Source organism: Apostichopus japonicus, chromosome 18 (assembly GCF_037975245.1).
Source record: "Apostichopus japonicus isolate 1M-3 chromosome 18, ASM3797524v1, whole genome shotgun sequence".
NCBI lineage: Eukaryota > Metazoa > Echinodermata > Holothuroidea > Aspidochirotida > Stichopodidae > Apostichopus > Apostichopus japonicus.
In genome coordinates, this window is record NC_092578.1 from 8,211,289 (window position 1) to 8,231,385 (window position 20,097).

Below are 20,097 nucleotides of genomic sequence, written 5' to 3' on the forward strand. Positions count from 1 at the left end.
CTTTATCTCCTACCTCTCCTCTTGCCCTGTTGGTTTCTTTCTTTCTTTCTTCTCTCCATCCCTAATAATCCTCTTACATCTCTTTGTGTTCACCATGCTCATTAACCTGTCTGTATTCTGTGAGTGTATTTGTCCCTTTTGTTACTGTTAGTTGTCATTTCGCCTCTGAAGAAGATCTGCTAGGATCGAAACGCCAGACCAACTTTTACAACTGCACGCTCCCTGCGTAACACTGGTGTATGAAAGTGAGCGTAGGAATAGGAAATTTGTAAGTTCTATGCTCCCTCCCTCCAGTGGTAGCTCATTGATCAGATGCACAGTTGCACGAACAATAATCAACTTACGTTAAAGACGATGGTATCTTCGTTGGTAAAACACTTGAAGAAACATGTCAAATAAGGGTACTTTGTGCAATCTGCTGTTGAAAATGTATTATTTCTTTATATGTTTTGGGGCATGCTCAATTGCGCACTAGGCGTACCCTAAATCTGTAGCCGGCTTGACGTAAGTTAGTAAGTATTATCATGACACGAACCGAGAACTTTAACTGTTGCACATACCATGTTAGGCTAAAGGCCAACAGTAATACGTATTATATAGCTATGTTAGGCCTTTTGCTGCAAAAGTGGTCAAAATGTGTCAAATTTTGTAATATTAATTATAAGTTCAGGTGCTTGTCATAATGCCAGGTGTCATTGTCTGTAGTTATCTCCTTTCTCTGTTACCATAAGCTGATTAAAATATTAGTCAACTCTCTATGCAGTTCCTTGTATACATGTACAGTATGGTATAAAGTATATGTAACTAGTATATTGACCATTATTTTATTCAATAAATCAGGTGACATGATGTTGATACCCCCACCCCACCCGCCCCCTTCCCCCCTGAAATGGAAAGTATACACTTAAAAGGAAGTTGGAATTTTGAAAGCCTACGAGAGTGTTTTGGTGAGTCTATGTTTCAAGGATGAACATTGTTAAAATGCTCAAGTTTTAATAACTTCATATTGGAACAGGTTCTTTACCCAAGGTATAAAATACAATGCAAAACCTTGGAAGGCAACTTGGAGTCTCCTTATGTATCATTAAATTCAAAAAGATGTTATCCATGTGAAATAAAATCATTGAAATTATTCAATGATATGAGATGCCCTTATTTGTGAGTCTTAAATGTATTTTGTAAATAATCAAAACATAAATGTTAAAGCTGCTTCTATGTCTGGAAAGCCAAACAGATCAAATTGAAATTGATTAATGACCGATTCACAAATTCAGGGATATTCCCTAGACAGTATATAAAATCTGGGGACACTTGTAATCTGGAGACCGTACATCAATTCAAACTGCTGTTACTGTCCCCAGAAATCAAGGACATCTGGTCACATAAATATAACAGAAAATTCTGTTAAATGGCCACACATATACATTTCGTGCAGAATCTCACAACAATCATGAAGCAAACTACTATCGCTTTAACATAGGAAATATCTAATGTTTTTCCATAATGCCACAGACAGAACTTTCACACCCCTACGTAATGTCTATCCACAGTGTTTTAGTTTTGATTGGCTTGATTATGTGTTGATCACCATGACAACTTTACGAAAAGTATTAATCAAATTTTGTGATAATAAGATACTTCACTAACCCTGAAGAGCTGTACAACAAAAGAGAACTTTCAGCAGCACTGACCCCTGGGCCTCTGTCAGGGTATTAACCCTGCATCCCACCGAGAGCCTTTACAGGCATTGAAGACTCGTCCCAAATTGCGTTCCGCGCTCTGAAAAAGTTAACTTTCCGTTGCTTGCAAGTGAAGTTTTCTTCTTGTCGCTACAAAAAGCAGACAGTATTGAAGCGTGATACCTTGTTATCTTTAATCTAGACCTAAGATGTCCATCGCTGCTATGTACACTGTGTTGTGGGTATTGACCGTAGCTGTATGTATTGACTGTACACTAGTGTCTAATTACAGACAGTAGCTAGCTGTGTGCGTATTTTCTGGGATCGATGGTGGTGTCTAACACTTCTGTTACACCCATTCGAAACTAGGTCAGATTACGGGCATGAGACATTTCTTTGTGCGCGAGTCTTCACACCCTTTAAGTGAAACTCTGAATCCCTTACCACCACATGCTGTGCTCCACCACAATTTATTTGCTCCACTAAACTGTGAACAGAAATGGAATTGGGAGCCTACTACTAAAACAACCCCAGCTACAACCCTACCCTACCACTTTTTTCGGTTATGCATCCTTAAAATTGGCTAATGTTAAGCCCAACGGTATAGTTTGTGGTTTGATCTCATGGCCTTAGGAACTGAACATCCAGAATGGTTGATCAACATCCTGTCATGAAGATTGTACAACTTTCGGTGATGATAACTGGTAACAAATTCTGCACATCTTTTTAATGATTGAAGGGTAACATATAAAAGAATTGTGCATTCACAAAATTTCACACACTAGTGTGTACGTTCAAGTGGTACTTTTTTTTAAGTTAACCCTACAACAGTCACAGTACTTAAGAACATCGCTGCCTTCACTTAACCCTGATAAGAGTAGTCACTAAAGGCAACTAAAATATACTATCTAATAGTTCAAGTTTCAACCATGAATATGTGGAGCTGAGGGTTCATGTATATGATGTATTTAACACCAGTGTATTAGTCTGTCAGCTATACTAATGTACAGAAGGTATGAAGTATGATGTAATCAGTGTCAATAGCACCTAGAATGGAAACGAGGTACAGAGTACAACTATCCATTGTTGCTAATTAACAAGTATTTCTACTGACAGAAAATTCATAACTCAACATTATTATTAAGTGTTAAGGACAAAGATAAGTGTTGACATCTGATGTCTTTTGACCAAAAAAAAATGTCACCCACAACCCATGTTTGCTGGAAACAGACCTGTGCATTCGCTTAATGCTGGGAACAGCATGCTAAGCTGTGAAGGGAGTGAGCATGTCACATGATTGTGACCTTAGGAAACCTTGTTGACACCATCACCATATTTGTTTTCTTAACGAATAATTAACACATGATATGATGATACCTAGCTTTAATACATAATTGAACAACTGCAATATGTAAATATTGTATTGCCCTTTATACATTCTTTTTTGTTTTTTTAATTTGTTTTTTTTTATTCAGGCCCTTGCTGCTGTAACATTTGTTTAATTTACATGGCTGATGTACTGTTGTGGTTAACAACTGGAGTTTGAAGGTTCCCAGGTTATGCAAATAGAATTCATCATATACAACCAACAATGGCGAATGATGAAAGTGAAGACATCTCCTCTCTGTGGTGAGTTTTTGTAGTATGTAAAGCATTGTTTCTCCTGCCAGTGTTATGTGCTGTACATGTCTCTTATTTGTACGTTCTTGAAAGCTGGTATTTAGCATGATTTAATACAGAGTGTGTGCAAAGGTCAAATGTTAACTGTGCAGGTTAAGTTTGTATGTTTCTCCCTACTGGAATTTTTCTCCCTATGTTTCTCCCTACTGGTTTCTCCCTACTGGAATGTGTATACACATACTATAGTACACAACTATATATAGTTTAAGATTTCTTATTGAAATAAAGAAAGTATATACTGCACTCTCATAACCTTGATAAAACTTGACTTTACCATGACCTCCTCCCTCCAATATGAATTTATCTTTAGTGTTTTAAATTGTCGATATTGATTCTAAGATTCGCATGTTGGAAGTTCCATCATGTTGGAAGTTCCATCATATTTTTACCCATTTCATCGTGCAATACTGTTCTTACGTCTCATTTCCTGCTGCAGTATGGATCTATCCGTACTTTCCACCGTTTTATGTGTTTTATTAATCGTTTCATCGTCTGGTTTGTGTCAAAGTATGGATTTTTTATACTTAGTCTTGCCATTGTTGGACTTTGCAATTTTATTGTCTTATTGTTTGACGTGAGTCAATTTCCATGTGCTGCATTTTAATGTTGTATCCATCTTATTCTGTACAACGAGCATTTAATTACCCGAAGCGGGTTTAATAAAGTGAATCTTATCTTATCTTATCTTAGAAGGTGTTCCAGTACTTTTTGAGATCTAATTTTGGGTTAGACTTAGCATTCCAGTCACTTATACTGATCAGTCAACTATTAGTATGCAGCAGATGATTTGCTGAAGTCAAACATTAAGATTGAGCTTCACTAGTACAAACAGAACCATGCATGTTTTTTTTTTTTTTTTTTGTTTGTAATTCTTTCAAATCAACAGCATGTGTTGTATGTATTTGACTTCTTTTTTTTCTCAAATGAAATCTAAAATTTGCCTGGTCTTCCAGGAATGACGGTCCTGTGCCAGATGAGTTCATCACAGAAGCCTCATACAGAACTCTCACGACTTTTCCATCGTTCAAGGAGAGATTTCAAAATCTGCCCCATTCTCAGCTGCGCACAAACATTCCAAAACACATGCCCTGTTCTTTGGAAACGTTGAATCTGATAGGGCCCGCCCAAAAGTTGTCGGGTCTGGATTCGCTGAAACCAGGCTTCAAGTTTCCACATTACTCACAGTTGACGGAGGGTCTGGTTAGATATTTCATATTCCTGCGGTCGCAATACGGGATCCAAGGCAAACGGGTGGACACCAATGCAGAGGCCAAGCAATACAAGCACTGGATGGTAAGTACAAGTGACACAACTCTGGCTTATTGATCGGGAAAAACTAAATTTTCTGCCGTGACATTATGTTTTCAAGCTTTCTCCATAAATAGTATTGAAATATGGCACATTTTCTAGGTACCCTAGCATTTTAACTGTAATATGATGATGTTGTCCTTGTACTCACACAGTAAAATTCTGCTGGTTAGAAATGAAATCTTAAAAAAACGACGCATCACTTTCCCCATCTTTGGCGTATTGCTGCCGACGCAAGTCGTAATCGATACAGACAATTGGAACTGATTTAAGCCACCATCTTTAAAGCACTGGTTTAGTATTAAGTAATAATGTTATTCTACCTGGAAAATAAACTGCTTTAATGGCATAGTCCATTATTTGGGCTATTCAAGTGTCATTGAAAAAAAGAAAATTAAAAAGCATAACCTTTGAAACTTTTGTTTCTGTTCCTTTACATGTGACTAAAGGATGATTTTAAGCAGAATTTTAGTCTTGCATCTGTAAAGCCTTAAAGTAAAAAATGCACTAAATTCTTCATTTGACAAGTAACAATTTTTTCGAATGTAGGTAGCTTTGAGTAAAAACCTGATTCTCTTGGAAGTCGTTCCATCATCATAATTGAGAAAGATCACATTAAAAGTTATAAATCTTATTCTTATACATGTAACCAGTTTCGAACCCCATCAGTAGTTTCATTTCAAACCATCAACAGCAAAGGCAAATGGTTGTTCATAAGTTCAGGTTGGTACTTAAATCAGTCTTTTATTAATAATTTTCACCGTTGGAATAAATCATGTAATTGCACGATTTTATTTTTAAAAATTGTTTGAAAAATATCCCAGAAAGATGACAGCTCAACATTGTTTCTCCTAACCAATAAATACTTCTACAGCCAATTTCACGAACCTTCTTTTCTATGCCATCCAGTGCTGGACTTAGACTATGGGGGCCACTTTGGGTTCGGTGAGCTCCCATACACAGAAATCAAAATACGCGGCAAATGAACAAATTTACGCATCAAAGTCACTTTATTGCATGTAGCTGGAACTGACAAGTTACACATATCTAGAAAGGTTAGATGAGTTATACTGTATATGCCGTGGACAATGGGTACAAATGCCTCACTGGATATAAACGTGCAGTGAGCTGCCCCCTGAGCCTGTGTTGCGTTAATATAGACACCGAGAACAGTGGTTGAACAAATTCCGGAGTTTTCTGTACGGTGGCCCTGAATAGACTACTTGCAAGTAGCGGGGAGGCAGAGAATCGTCGCTGCAGTACATATTCAAGAACTGAGAGCTTAAAATATTTATTTTCAAATGTTTAAAATTTTTAAAAATTTAAACTAAGTTTATAATTATTATATTTTTTATAGACGGGGAGGGGCCCTCTAGTAAGGGGAAGGGGGAGGTGGCATGGTGCAATTGCCCCTTTTCCCTCTCTATAAATCCAGCACAGATGCCATCTATTGAGTGAAACTTGACCCAATCCATGTTTGCTCTTGTTCTTTTTCTTGCTTAGGTTCCGAAAAGAGTGGAACAGTCTTCCAAGACCGTATCAAAATTGCTCAGACTATTGATATTTTTAAGAAACTGCTAAAAACATCTATACCTGATTGAACAAGCGTACGATAGTTGTTGTCATTTTAGTGTCTCACATCTCCTATGAACCACTTTTGTTGATATTGGCGCTATATTTAAAATGTTTCTGATTAGTTGACTGATCAGTTGATACTTCATGACATCATCGTATCAAATTCTCTTCCATCAGAATATGCACAAGCAGATCATGCAAGAACAGGAGGAGTTTCAAAAGTTTGCCAAGCAGGTTGCCATGGCATCAGCAGATGACTTTGCCATATTCATACCCGGTGCTGAAGATTACTTGAATGTAAGTTCTTCGTCAGGCAAATCTTGAAAAAGGAGGAAGGCTGACTTACAATACACAGTTTTCTTGAGTTGATTTTTTGAATACATTTCTTGATACATTTAAATAAAAAAAGATAAACCTTAACCATAACAATGTAACATTGGGATATTCTAAATGTGTCACCAACTTTAGAAGTTGAAATAAAATAAAACTGTTAGCAAACTGCTTATCCACTAGAGAGCCTGTGTAGGAGAATGTGTGAAAGTAAGTTGGCCTGACGTTTCGATCCTAGCAGGATCTTCTTCAAAGGCTAAGAGAAGATCCTGCTAGGATCGAAACGTCAGGCCAACTTACTTTTACACAACTTTAGAAATTGTTAAAACACCATCACTTGGTAAATACTTTCTGTTTGTTTTTTTCCCTTTTGTCGCCCAGAAACGTCTTGAAGCAAACAGGCAACGAGTCTTGGAATATCCTCGTCTCTATAGAATGAACCAGTCCATCAACTTGAAAGCTGACCCTGTGTTGCCCTCTGACCCCCAGCTGACTTTAATTCAAAGTCCAATGTACAAGGTAAGGGAAAACGGTTGTCAACCCACATTTGGTTTTTATTATCACCAAATGTGCAAGTTTAGTTATGAATCATAAAGTAGTACCTTAACATGAAAATGATCCCTTTAAAATCGTTGGATTGGTTATTTGATGTTCTAAACAGTAATTTGTATCCTTTTGTTCCCAACATTAGATTAAAGCTTTTCTTTTATCCAATCTTACACAGAATGATGTTCATCTTCTCAGCTGCAAGAAGTTGAATGCTAAGAAAGGTGATATCCTCTGTGATCCTGTCATGGTTCCTCCCACCCTAGAGAAAGAACGGGTATGATGAATGTACTAATAACTTTTGGTTTTTAATTATATCATTTCTGGTTGCGGAATTTAGACCCTCTACTCCCCTCTGTCATTCTACTTATTAACCATAAAGCAAAACACAAGCAATTTTTAACTTTCTTTTCTGGGGGGGCCATTCCAACGTATGAGGAACTGTTATCAGCTTTGGCAATAATTACTGTGCACCGTTTACTGGCTACAATATCAAAATAAACGCTCAGGTCTCCCTATTTTGGTTTAAAAGGAATGGTTCAAAGCTTTGAGTATTTTTCTGGTTATGTAAAGATAAGTAAGAATATTCTGTGATATTTCCTTAACGTTTTTTTCCAAAGACCAAGTCATTGTCCCAGGAAGAATGTCAAGATGGAGTTGATATCGTCATTTCAGTTGCTGCCCTCACTACCTTGATCGATAACCATCAAGTAGAAAATTATCCACACCAGTGGGAGATACCATTTACAGTTAGGACCAAGAAACAAGAAGGTTTGTCATATTTTTTTGCATATTTGGCTGGCCATAGGGTAAGATCACCATCATCACTAGTGGAAAGCTAGCCTAACACATTAATCACCTGCTTTGTCATAACACTAGCATAACACATTACGAGTTACGTTATATTACAGGTACATTGCATGTACCAACACATTTTGAGGTTTAAATACGGAAACATACCAAAAAACCAAAACAAGACGCATTAGTTAGTTCAAGTCTTGTCTTTGTAGCAGCATGTTCCATTACTGGGGTATGAAATGTTGGAATTTGTTCTTTTTATTACAATGAATACATTTTGCAAAGATTTAAACATCAGTTGCATGGACAACACATCAGACAGTTTTTGTCTTTCCCAGATGTGCAATTAGGAGACCTCCAAAGATCAGCTCATTTTTTTAAATTTTGTTTCCTCTCACACAGTTGAATTAAGTGGGGTAACTGCAATAATTTCAAAGTAAGACAAAGAAAAATTTGTCAATTAATTTTAATTTTTGAGAGTACATAGGGCAATAATTAGTGTTGTCACTTAAGGGTTAAACATGCAAATTGTCTCTGTTTTTCACTGATGCAAGTAAAGTGGTTTCTTCCTCAAGTAGATTTGCTTTTCAAGTTTGATTCAGTTGACAAAATATACAAACTTTATAAAAAATAAAGCATCCTTTGATACAGTGATATTAGTTTTCGAATGTATGCAAGACATTTCAGCTTATATGCTAGCTAAAACCATTTGTAGAAAGGTTCTTGTACATTTTTAGCAGATTTTTGAACAATGTACTCATCCATATAAAATTTGTTTCTATAGCGACAACGGAACAAGTTTGGATGGTGTTTGTTGGGCCCATGGGGTCATTTCTTTATCAAACTCTGTATTACCCAATGTTTAAAATTGTCATACTTCCTTATATCATTGTACATAATTAGCTTTGCCCTCTACAAATAAAACTAGCTTGAACCAGCAAAATGTCATGTTGCATTCAAGCTTCCTTCATTGCAGTGTAAAATCATACATGACCAAGGTATCTTATAACTACTGTATGTCTTGTTTTTGTTTTTTTGTTTTTTTATACAATTACCAAATTAATTTTTTTATGTCTTTCATGTCACAGACACTCCACTAGAAAGATTGATATCTTTATGCATGTCGTTTCATTATCCAGGAAAGAATGCAAGTTCAAAAACGGTCGTTCTCGAGGATCCATTCATGAGACATCGTTATTATCCAAACGATGCGAACGGAATGTTCGCAAGTAAGCTTCTGAAAGGTGAGCTGAAGAGACAGGGTTTCGTCATCAGGAGGAAGGTCAAACAGACGGAAAGTGCGGTAGGCTATTTTCAGGATAATTTCTGTACCAGGACGAGAACAGTTGCTAAGGAGAAAGAGATGGAAAGCTTTGCCTTTGAAGATGACATAACTTCATTGGAGACGCTAGTCTCTGGCACTCCTCTCCCATCCAGGGCTGAAAAGAATCGGAAGAGAAAGTCTTCCCCGGAGGAGGGGGAGGAGGAGGCAGAACATCTCTTTGATGAAGATATCACCTCATTGGAAACATTTGGCGTCTCCTCGTCTCTCGTAGAGAGCCGAGTGGAAAAAAAATCCCCAAAATCTACGGACATTAAAAGAATCAATTTCATTAAAGCGGAAAAGACTCTAGCCGAGGAGAGAGCACAACTGGGCGTTCTTTGTTCGTTCGCAGCGACGGGGAGTTCGTCAGATGTCAAGCAGGAAGGTGAAAGAGATTGCAGCAAAGAGGGGGAAGAAGGGGAGAGAAAAATAACTGCCGACTCGGATGTTAAAACAGAAGGTGACGGCAAAAACGATGATGATCACGAAGGCTGTCCCAAAGTAGATCTCCCACAGGTTGGAACAAGTGACATCTCTGACAGAGATGACAGCAACACGGAGAAATGGAAAGAAGGTCGAAAGAAATCAAATGATGGCAAAGCTGAATGCGTCCTCCGTAAATTGGATCTTCTGGACGAGCAACAGATCTCTCCTGGGATAGGGAAGCAAATTACTGAAGATGGTAGCTCCGAAAATCCCAAAGATGAGACACAGAACCCACCGGGAACAGATCGTAGATTAACGAGAGGCATGGCGAAGAAGATCAAGATGTCCGATAGGGAGGTCTCTGACAGTGGCTCTGATGCTGACATGTCAAAGGTCAAAAGTCCTACAAAGGTCAAGTGGCAAAGGTCGTCACCAAGTTCGGCGGAAAGGAGATTGACCAGAAGTGCAGCAAAGAAGGATAAGACAGTGGATTCTGAGAGGAGAGATAAACCAAGAACCAGAGGCTCATCTAGATCAGGTCTGTCGGGAGAAGAGGAAGACGTCGTGGCCATCGGGCTAAATGAAGGGCGAGGAGCGAGAAGAAATTTATATGTCGACGAAATCAAAGAACAGACGCAGAGAGCAAAACCACCGATGAAGGAAGAAGAACAAGAAGAAGGAAAGACTCTCACAGAGGAAAAGAAATCAGAAGTTGTCGTCGATGTGGAGATGCGGGGAGGAGACCAAAAAGAAGTATCAGACAGAACTTCTGAGAGTGCTTTTGAGAATGCAGTTGAGAAAGCGAAGAATACTGAGACAACAGAGTGCACAAAACTCGATTTGAATAATTCAAATAATTCAAGTGACAGCAGCGATGAATTGCAGATTGATATCGCAGAAGAAGAGTCGGAGAGAGTCAAGGACACTGTTTATGTCGGAGAAAAGTTGGCAAATGGAAGTGGCAAGGAAAGCATGCGACCTGCCCGTAGAATGGTTCTCAGAAAGAGAAATTTTACCTCCGGGAAAGTGGAAGCTGAAGGTGTGGGTAGCATCCCAAAAGTGGGAGATGGGTCGACATCGGTCAAACCGTTGATCGATAACATTTTGCAACTTCAGAAGAAGTTGATTGCGGCCAACAAGGTCAAGAAGACAAAGGAACTGGAAGAGGAGAAGACAGTAGTAAAGAAAGAGAAGAGAGGGAAGAAAGATGAAAAATCAGAAACGGTGGAAACCAGAAACGCTGCTACTGACCAGCAAAGTGGCAACTTCTCCTTCAACGACATTCTCGAGGGTCAAACTCGATTGCACAAAAAGATGAGCAGCGGCGAGGAGAGTTCAAAGTTACCGAACAGAGCCGCAGACGATCTTCAGGAGAGGCGGGCAGGTGACGAGAAGGAGAAAGCCGACTCAAGCCTCTGGAAGATTGGGAAATTGAATGTTTGCGTGAGAGGAGGTATTGATGGAGTCTATTGGGATGGCAATAAAAAGATTGTGAGTGGCTTCGGCAAGACTTTTGCCATTCTTTTATAGCAGTATATTGCTATCACTCAGACATTAATGAAGAATCTTTTTGAAAATGTACATTTGACAAAAAAAATCTTTCTCAGTACTTTCAAATCCACATGAGGGTTATACTAATGCATAATCGCTTGAATATTTAAATTATCTAATCAATTTATAAGCACTTTTCTAAAAAAGATATTCTGCTTGAATGTATTTTCAAGGTCTGTTTAATTTAATTCACCATTTGAACTCAAAATCTATTAAATTCAAGTTTTGCATAACTTTATTGAAATAACTAAGAAGTTAACAACAACTTCGTAATTTTAAAAATATTTTTATGAACACTTTGTGACCTGTAACTAGACTTCATAATATTTAGTAAGGTTACTAATAACTACAGTGTTGGACATTCATCAATTTTCAAATTATGTCATTTCAAAGTGCTGTGTTTTTGGGATTAATGCTTTGTTGTCTGAATGTTTCTGACTGGCAGATATTACCAGCTAATGTCGTGACCAAACTTGAGCATCAACCGTGGTTTGGCTTTGAGCAAGTAAGCATTGGCGAGTCATCTCGTATGTGGCTTAAAGCAGCCTTCTTTCCACACTCTGTGATAGTCAGAGGTAGGTCTCGTTTCATAAACATTTTATTACCTTAACTTGTATACCTAACCTTACAATGTTATGAAGTATAGTAATTACCGTCCACTGGTTTTGCTATCTTATCGAATGTCGAATAGCGTTTCTGTCTGGCGTAGTGTTTACTCAAAGCGATTAATGCCCTCGATGTATTGGTCAATCACATCTGTTTGTGTTTCATTACAAAATATATTAAAACCACCTCTTTCCCTGTGTCATAGATTCACTGCATGCTAGCACGAAACACTTGTTAATTCCTTTTGTGGTCATTGCAGGTCGGATTCACTGTCAGTCTTCAAACATAATGAATTGGGAAATTCTTGGAATGGACAGCATCGCTGCTGGAAGCCAGTTTCAGTGAGTTTTTTACTACTCTCTTTACTACTCTCTTTACTACTCTCTTTACTACTCTCTCTACTACTCTCTTTACCACTCTCTTTACTACTCTCTTTACCACTCTCTTTACCACTCTCTTTACCACTCTCTTTACTACTCTCTTTACCGCTCTCTTCACTACTCTCTTTACTACTCTCTTTACTACTCTCTCTACTACTCTCTTTACCACTCTCTTTACTACTCTCTTTACCACTCTCTTTACCACTCTCTTTACTACTCTCTTCACTACTCTCTCTACTACTCTCTTTACTACTCTCTTTACTACTCTCTCTACTACTCTCTCTACTACTCTCTTTACCACTCTCTTTACTACTCTCTTTACCACTCTCTTTACCACTCTCTTTACTACTCTCTTCACTACTCTCTTTACTACTCTCTTTACTACTCTCTTTACTACTCTCTCTACTACTCTCTTTACCACTCTCTTTACTACTCTCTTTACTACTCTCTTCACTACTCTCTTCACTACTCTCTTCACTACTCTCTTTACTACTCTACTTTACTACTCTCTTTACTACTCTCTTTACTACTCTCTTTACTACTCTCTTTACTACTCTCTTTACTACTTTCTTTACTACTCTGAATACTACTCTGAATACAAACTGTTTGTGTCAATTGTGTCACAATGTCACATCTGGTGGGTAAATAATTGTGATAAGTTAGGATTGTGTCACAACGTCACATCTGGTTGGTAAATAAATTGTGATAAATTAAGATTGTGTCATAATGTCACATATGGTGGGCTAATAAATTGTGATAAATTTAGATAAGTGAAACCCTATTGGTCAGACTTTTGCAATCAGTCACAATCAATCATTGTTTATAATCAAATTAATAAGTCAGTCTGATAGTCACATGTGAGATTCAAAATACATTTCATATTCACAGATTTATACAGTTTTGAGCAAACTTATCTGAAGACACCATCTGGCATGTGTACACATAATTAATAAATCATATGGTGTATGTATACATGGTTAATAAATCATATGCTGTATGTACACATGGTTAATAACACGTACAGTGTATGTACACTTGATTAATAAATCATATGGTGTATGTACACATGGTTAATAAATCATATGGTGTATGTACACATGGTTTATAAATCATATGGTGTATGTACACATGGTTAATAAATCATATGGTCTATGTACACATGGTTTATAATCATATGGTGTATGTACACATGGTTAATAAATCATATGGTGTATGTACATATGGTTAATAAATCATATGGTGTATGTACACATGGTTAATAACACATACAGTGTATGTACACATGGTTAATAACACGTACAGTGTATGTACACATGATTAATAAATCATATGGTGTATGTACACATGGTTAATAAATCATATGGTGTATGTACACATGGTTAATAAATCATATGGTGTTTGTACACTTGATTAATAAATCATATGGTGTATGTACACATGGTTTATAAATCATATGGTGTATGTACACATGGTTAATAAATCATATGGTGTGTGTACACATGGTTAATAAATCATATGGTGTATGTACACATGGTTTATAAATCATAGGGTGTATGTACACATGGTTAATAAATCATATGGTGTATGTACACATGGTTAATAAATCATATGGTGTATGTACACATGGTTAGTAACACATACAGTGTATGTACAATTGATTAATAAATCCTATGGTGTATGTACACATGGTTAATAAATCATATGGTGTATGTACACATGGTTAATAAATCATATGGTGTATGTACAGTTGTACACATGGTTAAAAAATCATATGGTGTATGTACACATGGTTGATAAATCATATGGTGTATGTACACATGGTTAATAACACATACAGTGTATGTACAATTGATTAATAAATCCTATGGTGTATATACACATGGTTAATAAATCATATGGTGTATGTACACATGGTTAACAAATCATATGGTGTATGCACATATTTAATAAATTGTATGGTGTATGTACACATGATCAATTAATCATCTGGTGTGTGTACACAGCATTAAGAAATCATATTGGATATGTACCCATGATTAAGAAATGATATATCATATGCACACATGATTAATAAATCATGGTGTTTGTACACATGATTAACAAATCATATGGTGTATGCACACATATTTTAATAATTGTATGGTGTATGTACACATGATTAATATATCGTATTGTGCATGCACACATGATTAATAAATCATATGGTGTATACACACATGATTAAAATATTTGGAAAACAAACCAAAATACCTTTTTCTAACAGTCCCCATCCTATATACATTATCTCTTATGTATACACATTTCTGGCTTCCCTTTCCTTCTTTTTTAGCTTTCAATACTGTCAGCACTTTCTTCCAACTAATGAACACAGTAACAGTATTAGCCATTTTGTTTTTTCTTCCAGACCTGCTTATGCAACAAAGGTGCTGCATAACATCTTCACAAAACTTCTGTCGTAAGTGAATATTTTCTGCTGTTTCGTGGTTTTTTTAAATAAACATATTTTCTCTATACTGTATGCATTTTCACTGGCTGCAGGGTCAGTGATTTCAATTATTCACATTTTCCTTTGTTATCACAATCATTTTGCATAATTTATGCAAATCGTTCAGATGCCACAGTCTCATTTAACTGTACATTGGTTGGAGATGTCAATCGAAGGTTGGTATAAAGTTCCTTGAAATTTGAGTGGTATTTTCTTAAAAATAAGACACACAAATGCTCTTTGCTATGTAAACTGATGTAAAAGGATGTGTGTCTAACCTTAACCATTTCCTTTTATTACAGTAGGTCATGCCAGTTAAATGCATCTTAAAGGGATTTTGTAGTGAGAAAAGGGATCCAGTTCTTCCAGTCATATCATTTTATGCCTTTGTATCACCCTAAGCCTCGCCCTGTTATCAATTTTAGTTTCTCTGATAGAGTGCTTGAAATGTTGGCCCGTCCTGCCAGAAAATTTGAATCTAACACTGACTTACATCGAGACGTGACGTCAGTGCGGCACATTGGTCAGACTCCATCAGATCTCACTCTAAGCTTGGCCTTGTAACACTCACAGGAATGTGTACAGACTTCGTGTACGGCTGTGAATACAAAGATATCACTCTGAGCTTGGCCTTGATACAATAGACAGGAATGTATTACAGACTTCGTGTACAGATGTGAATACAAAAGATCTCACTCTAAGCATGATACAATACAGTGTACATAGGAATGTGTACAGACCTTGCATATGACTGTGATTCAACAGATTTCTCAAATAACAAATATCTGAACAACATATTATGAAGCAGAACTATTTAGGGAATTCTGGAACGTTTAAACTCTCCAAGAGATTGCTAACTTGCAACTTCACCGGGGAAATTTCCATCTAAATCGCTATTTGACTTTCAGAAATTTTAAATTTTCTCGCTACAGTGTAGCTTGCTAATGATAGAGTTTTTTCATATACCCAATAGACTGCCACAAAAGAAATTCCTTTCAGTATAAAAAACTGCAGTTCAGCTTTTGAATTTGGTTTTTTTTTTCTGGATTGAATGCAAAATTTTACAAACTGGAGTGGGGTGGGTGGGGGGGCGGGGGAATTATCTATATGTTATCATAAAGCAGCTAAAAAGGCAGCTGAAATTTTGTGCTCCATCTTCAATAGCTTAATATCTTACGTTAGGATAATATGTGTGGTGGTCCATTGTATGCAAACACATTGTAAGAATAAAATAGGATGTCAGGTGCTAATGGAAGATTTGAAAAAAGTGAAAAGGAGGCTCTGGGGTCCTTGGAAGCCGACCCTTATGCAGGGGGTCTGAGGATCCTTCCCCCCTCCCCCCATGAAAATGAATATAAATTTAGATGTGAAATGTTGCATTCTGAGGCATATTTTGATTATAACTTGCATCATCAGTTTCATAATTGTAGATATAACAGGTTGTGCCATCACACCCACCTTCTCCTGCCTGGCCATTCTGCCATCGGTGTACCCCTGTACAGCCCAAAACCATGGATATGACGTGCCTCTCATATAAACTTAAGTCAGTCAATGCATGTAAAAATGTAAGTTTTTTCATTTGTCTTGCCTTCTCATGCTGGTGGTTGTCAGGTTAGCAGATGGTTCATATTTGTTGCTTCATCACCCTGGAGACCCTCAAGCATTCATCTACTCCACAGCGGAGGAAGAGACAGCCCACAGGTAACAATTGAATGAATTGAATGAATTTGAATTTATTGTCCACAATTGGAAATTTGGCTTACACAGGTCGATATGTTTCACTTTATTGCAGACCCTCTCATGATACAAGTACTCTAACGATGGTAATTGAGCACCGATTACACGCCAAGCAACTTTCTTAGATTGCTCAAGCATCTTTACATCAATTTTTGCACCATTTGCAAAGTAACAAATTATGTTGTACATCAAAACACTTTGAATGAGGGATTTATAGAACAAGGTCATGATTGTTTTATCCACTCTGAGGTTCTTCAGTTTTCTCAAAGAAATACAGCCTCTGATACAGCCTCAATTGTAGTAGTCGTCATGGTAACTGCAGTAAGTAGCATAATGCAGAAAGTATCATGCAACATGTTGTACCAGTGGGCATCAGTTTGTTTATTGCACACATTCATAGTGTTAACTTAGTCTTAGGCTTGGTAATATTACTAGGGGCTATTTCAACAATGGGGAAGGAGGGGCAGGGGGGGCGGGGAGGTGAGTAGATGTTGGTTTGACAGTGTATAGCTTAAGCAGTGTAGCAATGGTATGCTTGTGAATATTATGGGCAATTTGTGATGAAGTACTTACACAAAAATAAAGAGGCATAGAAAAATCTAACGTAATGTCATGAGGTTATTTCTATCTTTTTTCACTTGCTTGATTTATAAGGTAATTTTGTTATGTCAAAAGTAGAATGCTGAGAGGGCTACATGATGCAGCCAGGCTGTGAAGGACATAATTAATCGAGCTAGACAGTTTCACACAATGAGGAACTTCATGGTGCGACACTTATGCCGAAAAGTTTGTCCCATTGGTGGAAGACATGGTGTTGTGCAACATGGTTTTCTCATTTGCCAAAAGTAATTATTTTTTGGAAAGATGAGATGAATTTGCACAATTACTTGTGGCCATGTCACGTGACTTTGTGGTAACATTTTGACTAAATTTTCATCCATTCTCAGATTTATTATTCATGACCTCCATTCAAAACATCAGCAGGCCAAGTTGCAACGTACCCCCCCTGAGGTGATCCCATGGGCACCCCTGGATCCTAATTTAGTCCTACCAGGAAAGCCGATGGGGCCAGTTGCCTGTATCTTTCCAACACCACCATATTTTGAATCCAAAGGTGAGCATGTCAGTTTCCTTTTGAAACAAAGTGAACTGTTAACTGTTCACAGTTGTAACATTTCGTCAAAGTTAAAACAAGCAAGGAAATAAATCCAACTTCATGACTATTATTTTTGAAAAGAAAAAAAGAATGGATCGAATTATGCATCACATTAATGTTCAGACATCATTTTTTAAAGCATTTTGTTTTTTGCTGTGCAAAGCACGTTGATGAATTTCCCATATAAACTAAAACACACTTGCAGAATTTCCGGATTTTTGCAAATCGAATAATATTACAGGAATGAGTATTTTGGATAATGAACGTTGTAGAATTCAAAGTGTTTGTTTTGAGCTCACTCGCTAAGTAATGTTCATGTGGTCCATAGTCATCTAGACGAGTGTTTTATGTTCATCAATTTGCGATCAAGTATCAAATGAGGCTTTGGATGGACTATTCTGGCAATTTGCAACCAAACTTAGAGAAAGATAGCTTTTAATTTCATTAGAAACCATAATGGAATTAAAAATAATTATCTGACCAGGTAGTTAACAGTCTATTGACTTGCAAAATAAAACTCATTTCCAATTATTGTCCGTTGGAGATAAATCAGGCAACCTTTTTGCATCTCTTCTCGCAAGAAACATCGTTACTGGACTGTGCATGCTGTAACACTTTAACGTTTGAAAAACAACATTTTTTGTAGAAATTGCAATGGTAAACCGATAGGTTTACAAGGTATTCAACATTTCATAATGAGCCTGAAAGGTGTTGGATAATTGACACTTTTGTCTCAACTTGATGAAATGGTTCAGACAAGAATCATTGTTACTGCTTGTTATACTGTGACAGTTTTAATACCTAGTACCTTAAAAGTAAAAAAAAAAACATAAAAGTGAAAAAAAAACTAATAAGTTAAAGTAAAAATTCAATAATTTCATTATCCTTTAGATAAAAAACTGTTGGAGTATGAATGGTCTTTAGTTCAATGCAGCTTTAAGTCATCATAAGTTGATGATCTTTCTCCTTTGATTCATGTGACATTTCATTCTTAAAACTGTTTTAATTTTTCTTATTAAACATTTACAACCAGAGTACTACAAGTCAAGACGCTTCAATCCACACGAAGGAGTGCCGTCCGAAAAGAAAAAGAACAAGAAGAAAAAGAAGCGAAACAAGAAAAGCGAACCTCACAACATAGAAGCAGCAGGGACTATTAAATAGTAGCCCAAATATTCCTAGATATGGTCTAATGGGGGGGGGGGCAAGGGGGGACAAAGTCTTCAAAACCTTAGAACAAGCTGCTAATCAGGATTCTATCTCACGGCGTGGATTGTCCGTACTTATATTGTGTTTGCAAGATTAAATGGTGATAAAATGAGGGTGAGGTAATCTACACGAAATTTATGTCGCCAATAAGCACGGCTTCTTCTGACTTCACTAAATTTATAGCCCGACTGTATCCTCTTGACCTAGTTTAGTCTTTACGACTGACTCTGGCATTCTGAATGAAGAATGAGTGCACATCCTCATTGTTACAGTTGTTATAACTAGGTTGTATTAATTGCAAGCAGCCTCTTCACTGCCGTTCGGGAAAAATGCCTCCTCTTGATGTTCCCCGATTTTAGCCAGAGAGACTTGGCAAATTCTTGATCATTTGTAGTCTGTAAGTATACACACACGCTGCCCGGATATCCACATCATTCGACTATCCACAACATTCGACTATCCGCAGCATTCGACTATCCGCAACATTCGACTATCCACAACATTCGACTATCCGCAACATTCGACTATCCGCATCATTCGACTATCCGTAACATTCGACTATCTGCAGCATTCGACTATCCGCAGCATTCGACTATCCGTAGGATTCCATGTCATGATGGTCGAGTTCAGTAAGGACACAATCGATCGTGCGAAACATTGCCGGCATAAAAATCACAAAAATATAAGACTTCTTCGCAGACCTTAAAAATAGTTTTCTGTTTACGATGGATTAATTCTGTCAATTTGTGAACTGTTTGGTTGTAGCGACAAGAAATGCACCTTTCTGTTACCTCACTTTGTGGCTTTTAATAAAAGTGATATGATACATCGGTTGGTTTATGAGAGCGTGGTGGCCAATTGGCTAAGGCGTCGGACTCGTGATGCAAGGGTTGCCGGTTCGATTCCTGCCTAGTTCATTACGTTGTGTCCTTGGGCAAGATGCTTTATCTCAATTGCCTCTCTCCACCCAGGGGTTAAATGGGTACCTGTGAGGTAACTTGTCATTGGGTGCAGTATATAACTGCTGCCGACTGGAGGGATTTGTCTCTGGGACAGGTTATCATTGACCAGGGGTAATATAACGTCTGTAAAGCGCTTTGAGAACTATCGCTGGTATAAAGCAAATATATTAGGGGCTATCCTCTTGCTTTGATTCAGTTTAATTCATCAAGGTATACTAGATCCTAGATTAATTTACTCATTATATTTTAACCAGTGAGGCTAATCAATCGAATTGGCCGGACTGATAAGTTTAGCCACAGACTTGAGATCAGCTCATCAGAAGCAATAGAAAAGTTTGATAAGAA

The 20,097-nt window shown here is 37.3% G+C and overlaps 1 protein-coding gene across 3 annotated transcripts; it reads left to right on the forward strand.

Moving 5' to 3' along the window:
• The first annotated feature begins 279 nt into the window (after positions 1 to 279).
• On the forward strand, positions 280 to 19,935 carry LOC139959066 (uncharacterized). Of its 3 annotated transcripts, none has more exons than XM_071956622.1 (15): positions 280 to 401; positions 3,155 to 3,308; positions 4,313 to 4,652; positions 6,420 to 6,539; positions 6,954 to 7,091; positions 7,297 to 7,395; positions 7,739 to 7,889; positions 9,056 to 11,157; positions 11,663 to 11,792; positions 12,083 to 12,164; positions 14,608 to 14,658; positions 16,300 to 16,389; positions 17,373 to 17,539; positions 18,615 to 18,782; positions 18,889 to 19,935. In XM_071956622.1, exons 2-14 carry the CDS (start codon positions 3,271 to 3,273, stop codon positions 18,743 to 18,745), a joined length of 3,639 nt encoding a protein of 1,212 aa, XP_071812723.1. In that variant the 5' UTR covers positions 280 to 401; positions 3,155 to 3,270; the 3' UTR covers positions 18,746 to 18,782; positions 18,889 to 19,935. The 3 variants fall into 3 exon arrangements, with proteins under 3 accessions (XP_071812723.1, XP_071812722.1, XP_071812721.1); XM_071956621.1 differs by having other exon boundaries at positions 292 to 516; XM_071956620.1 differs by having other exon boundaries at positions 292 to 512.
• Positions 19,936 to 20,097: the final 162 nt, after the last annotated feature.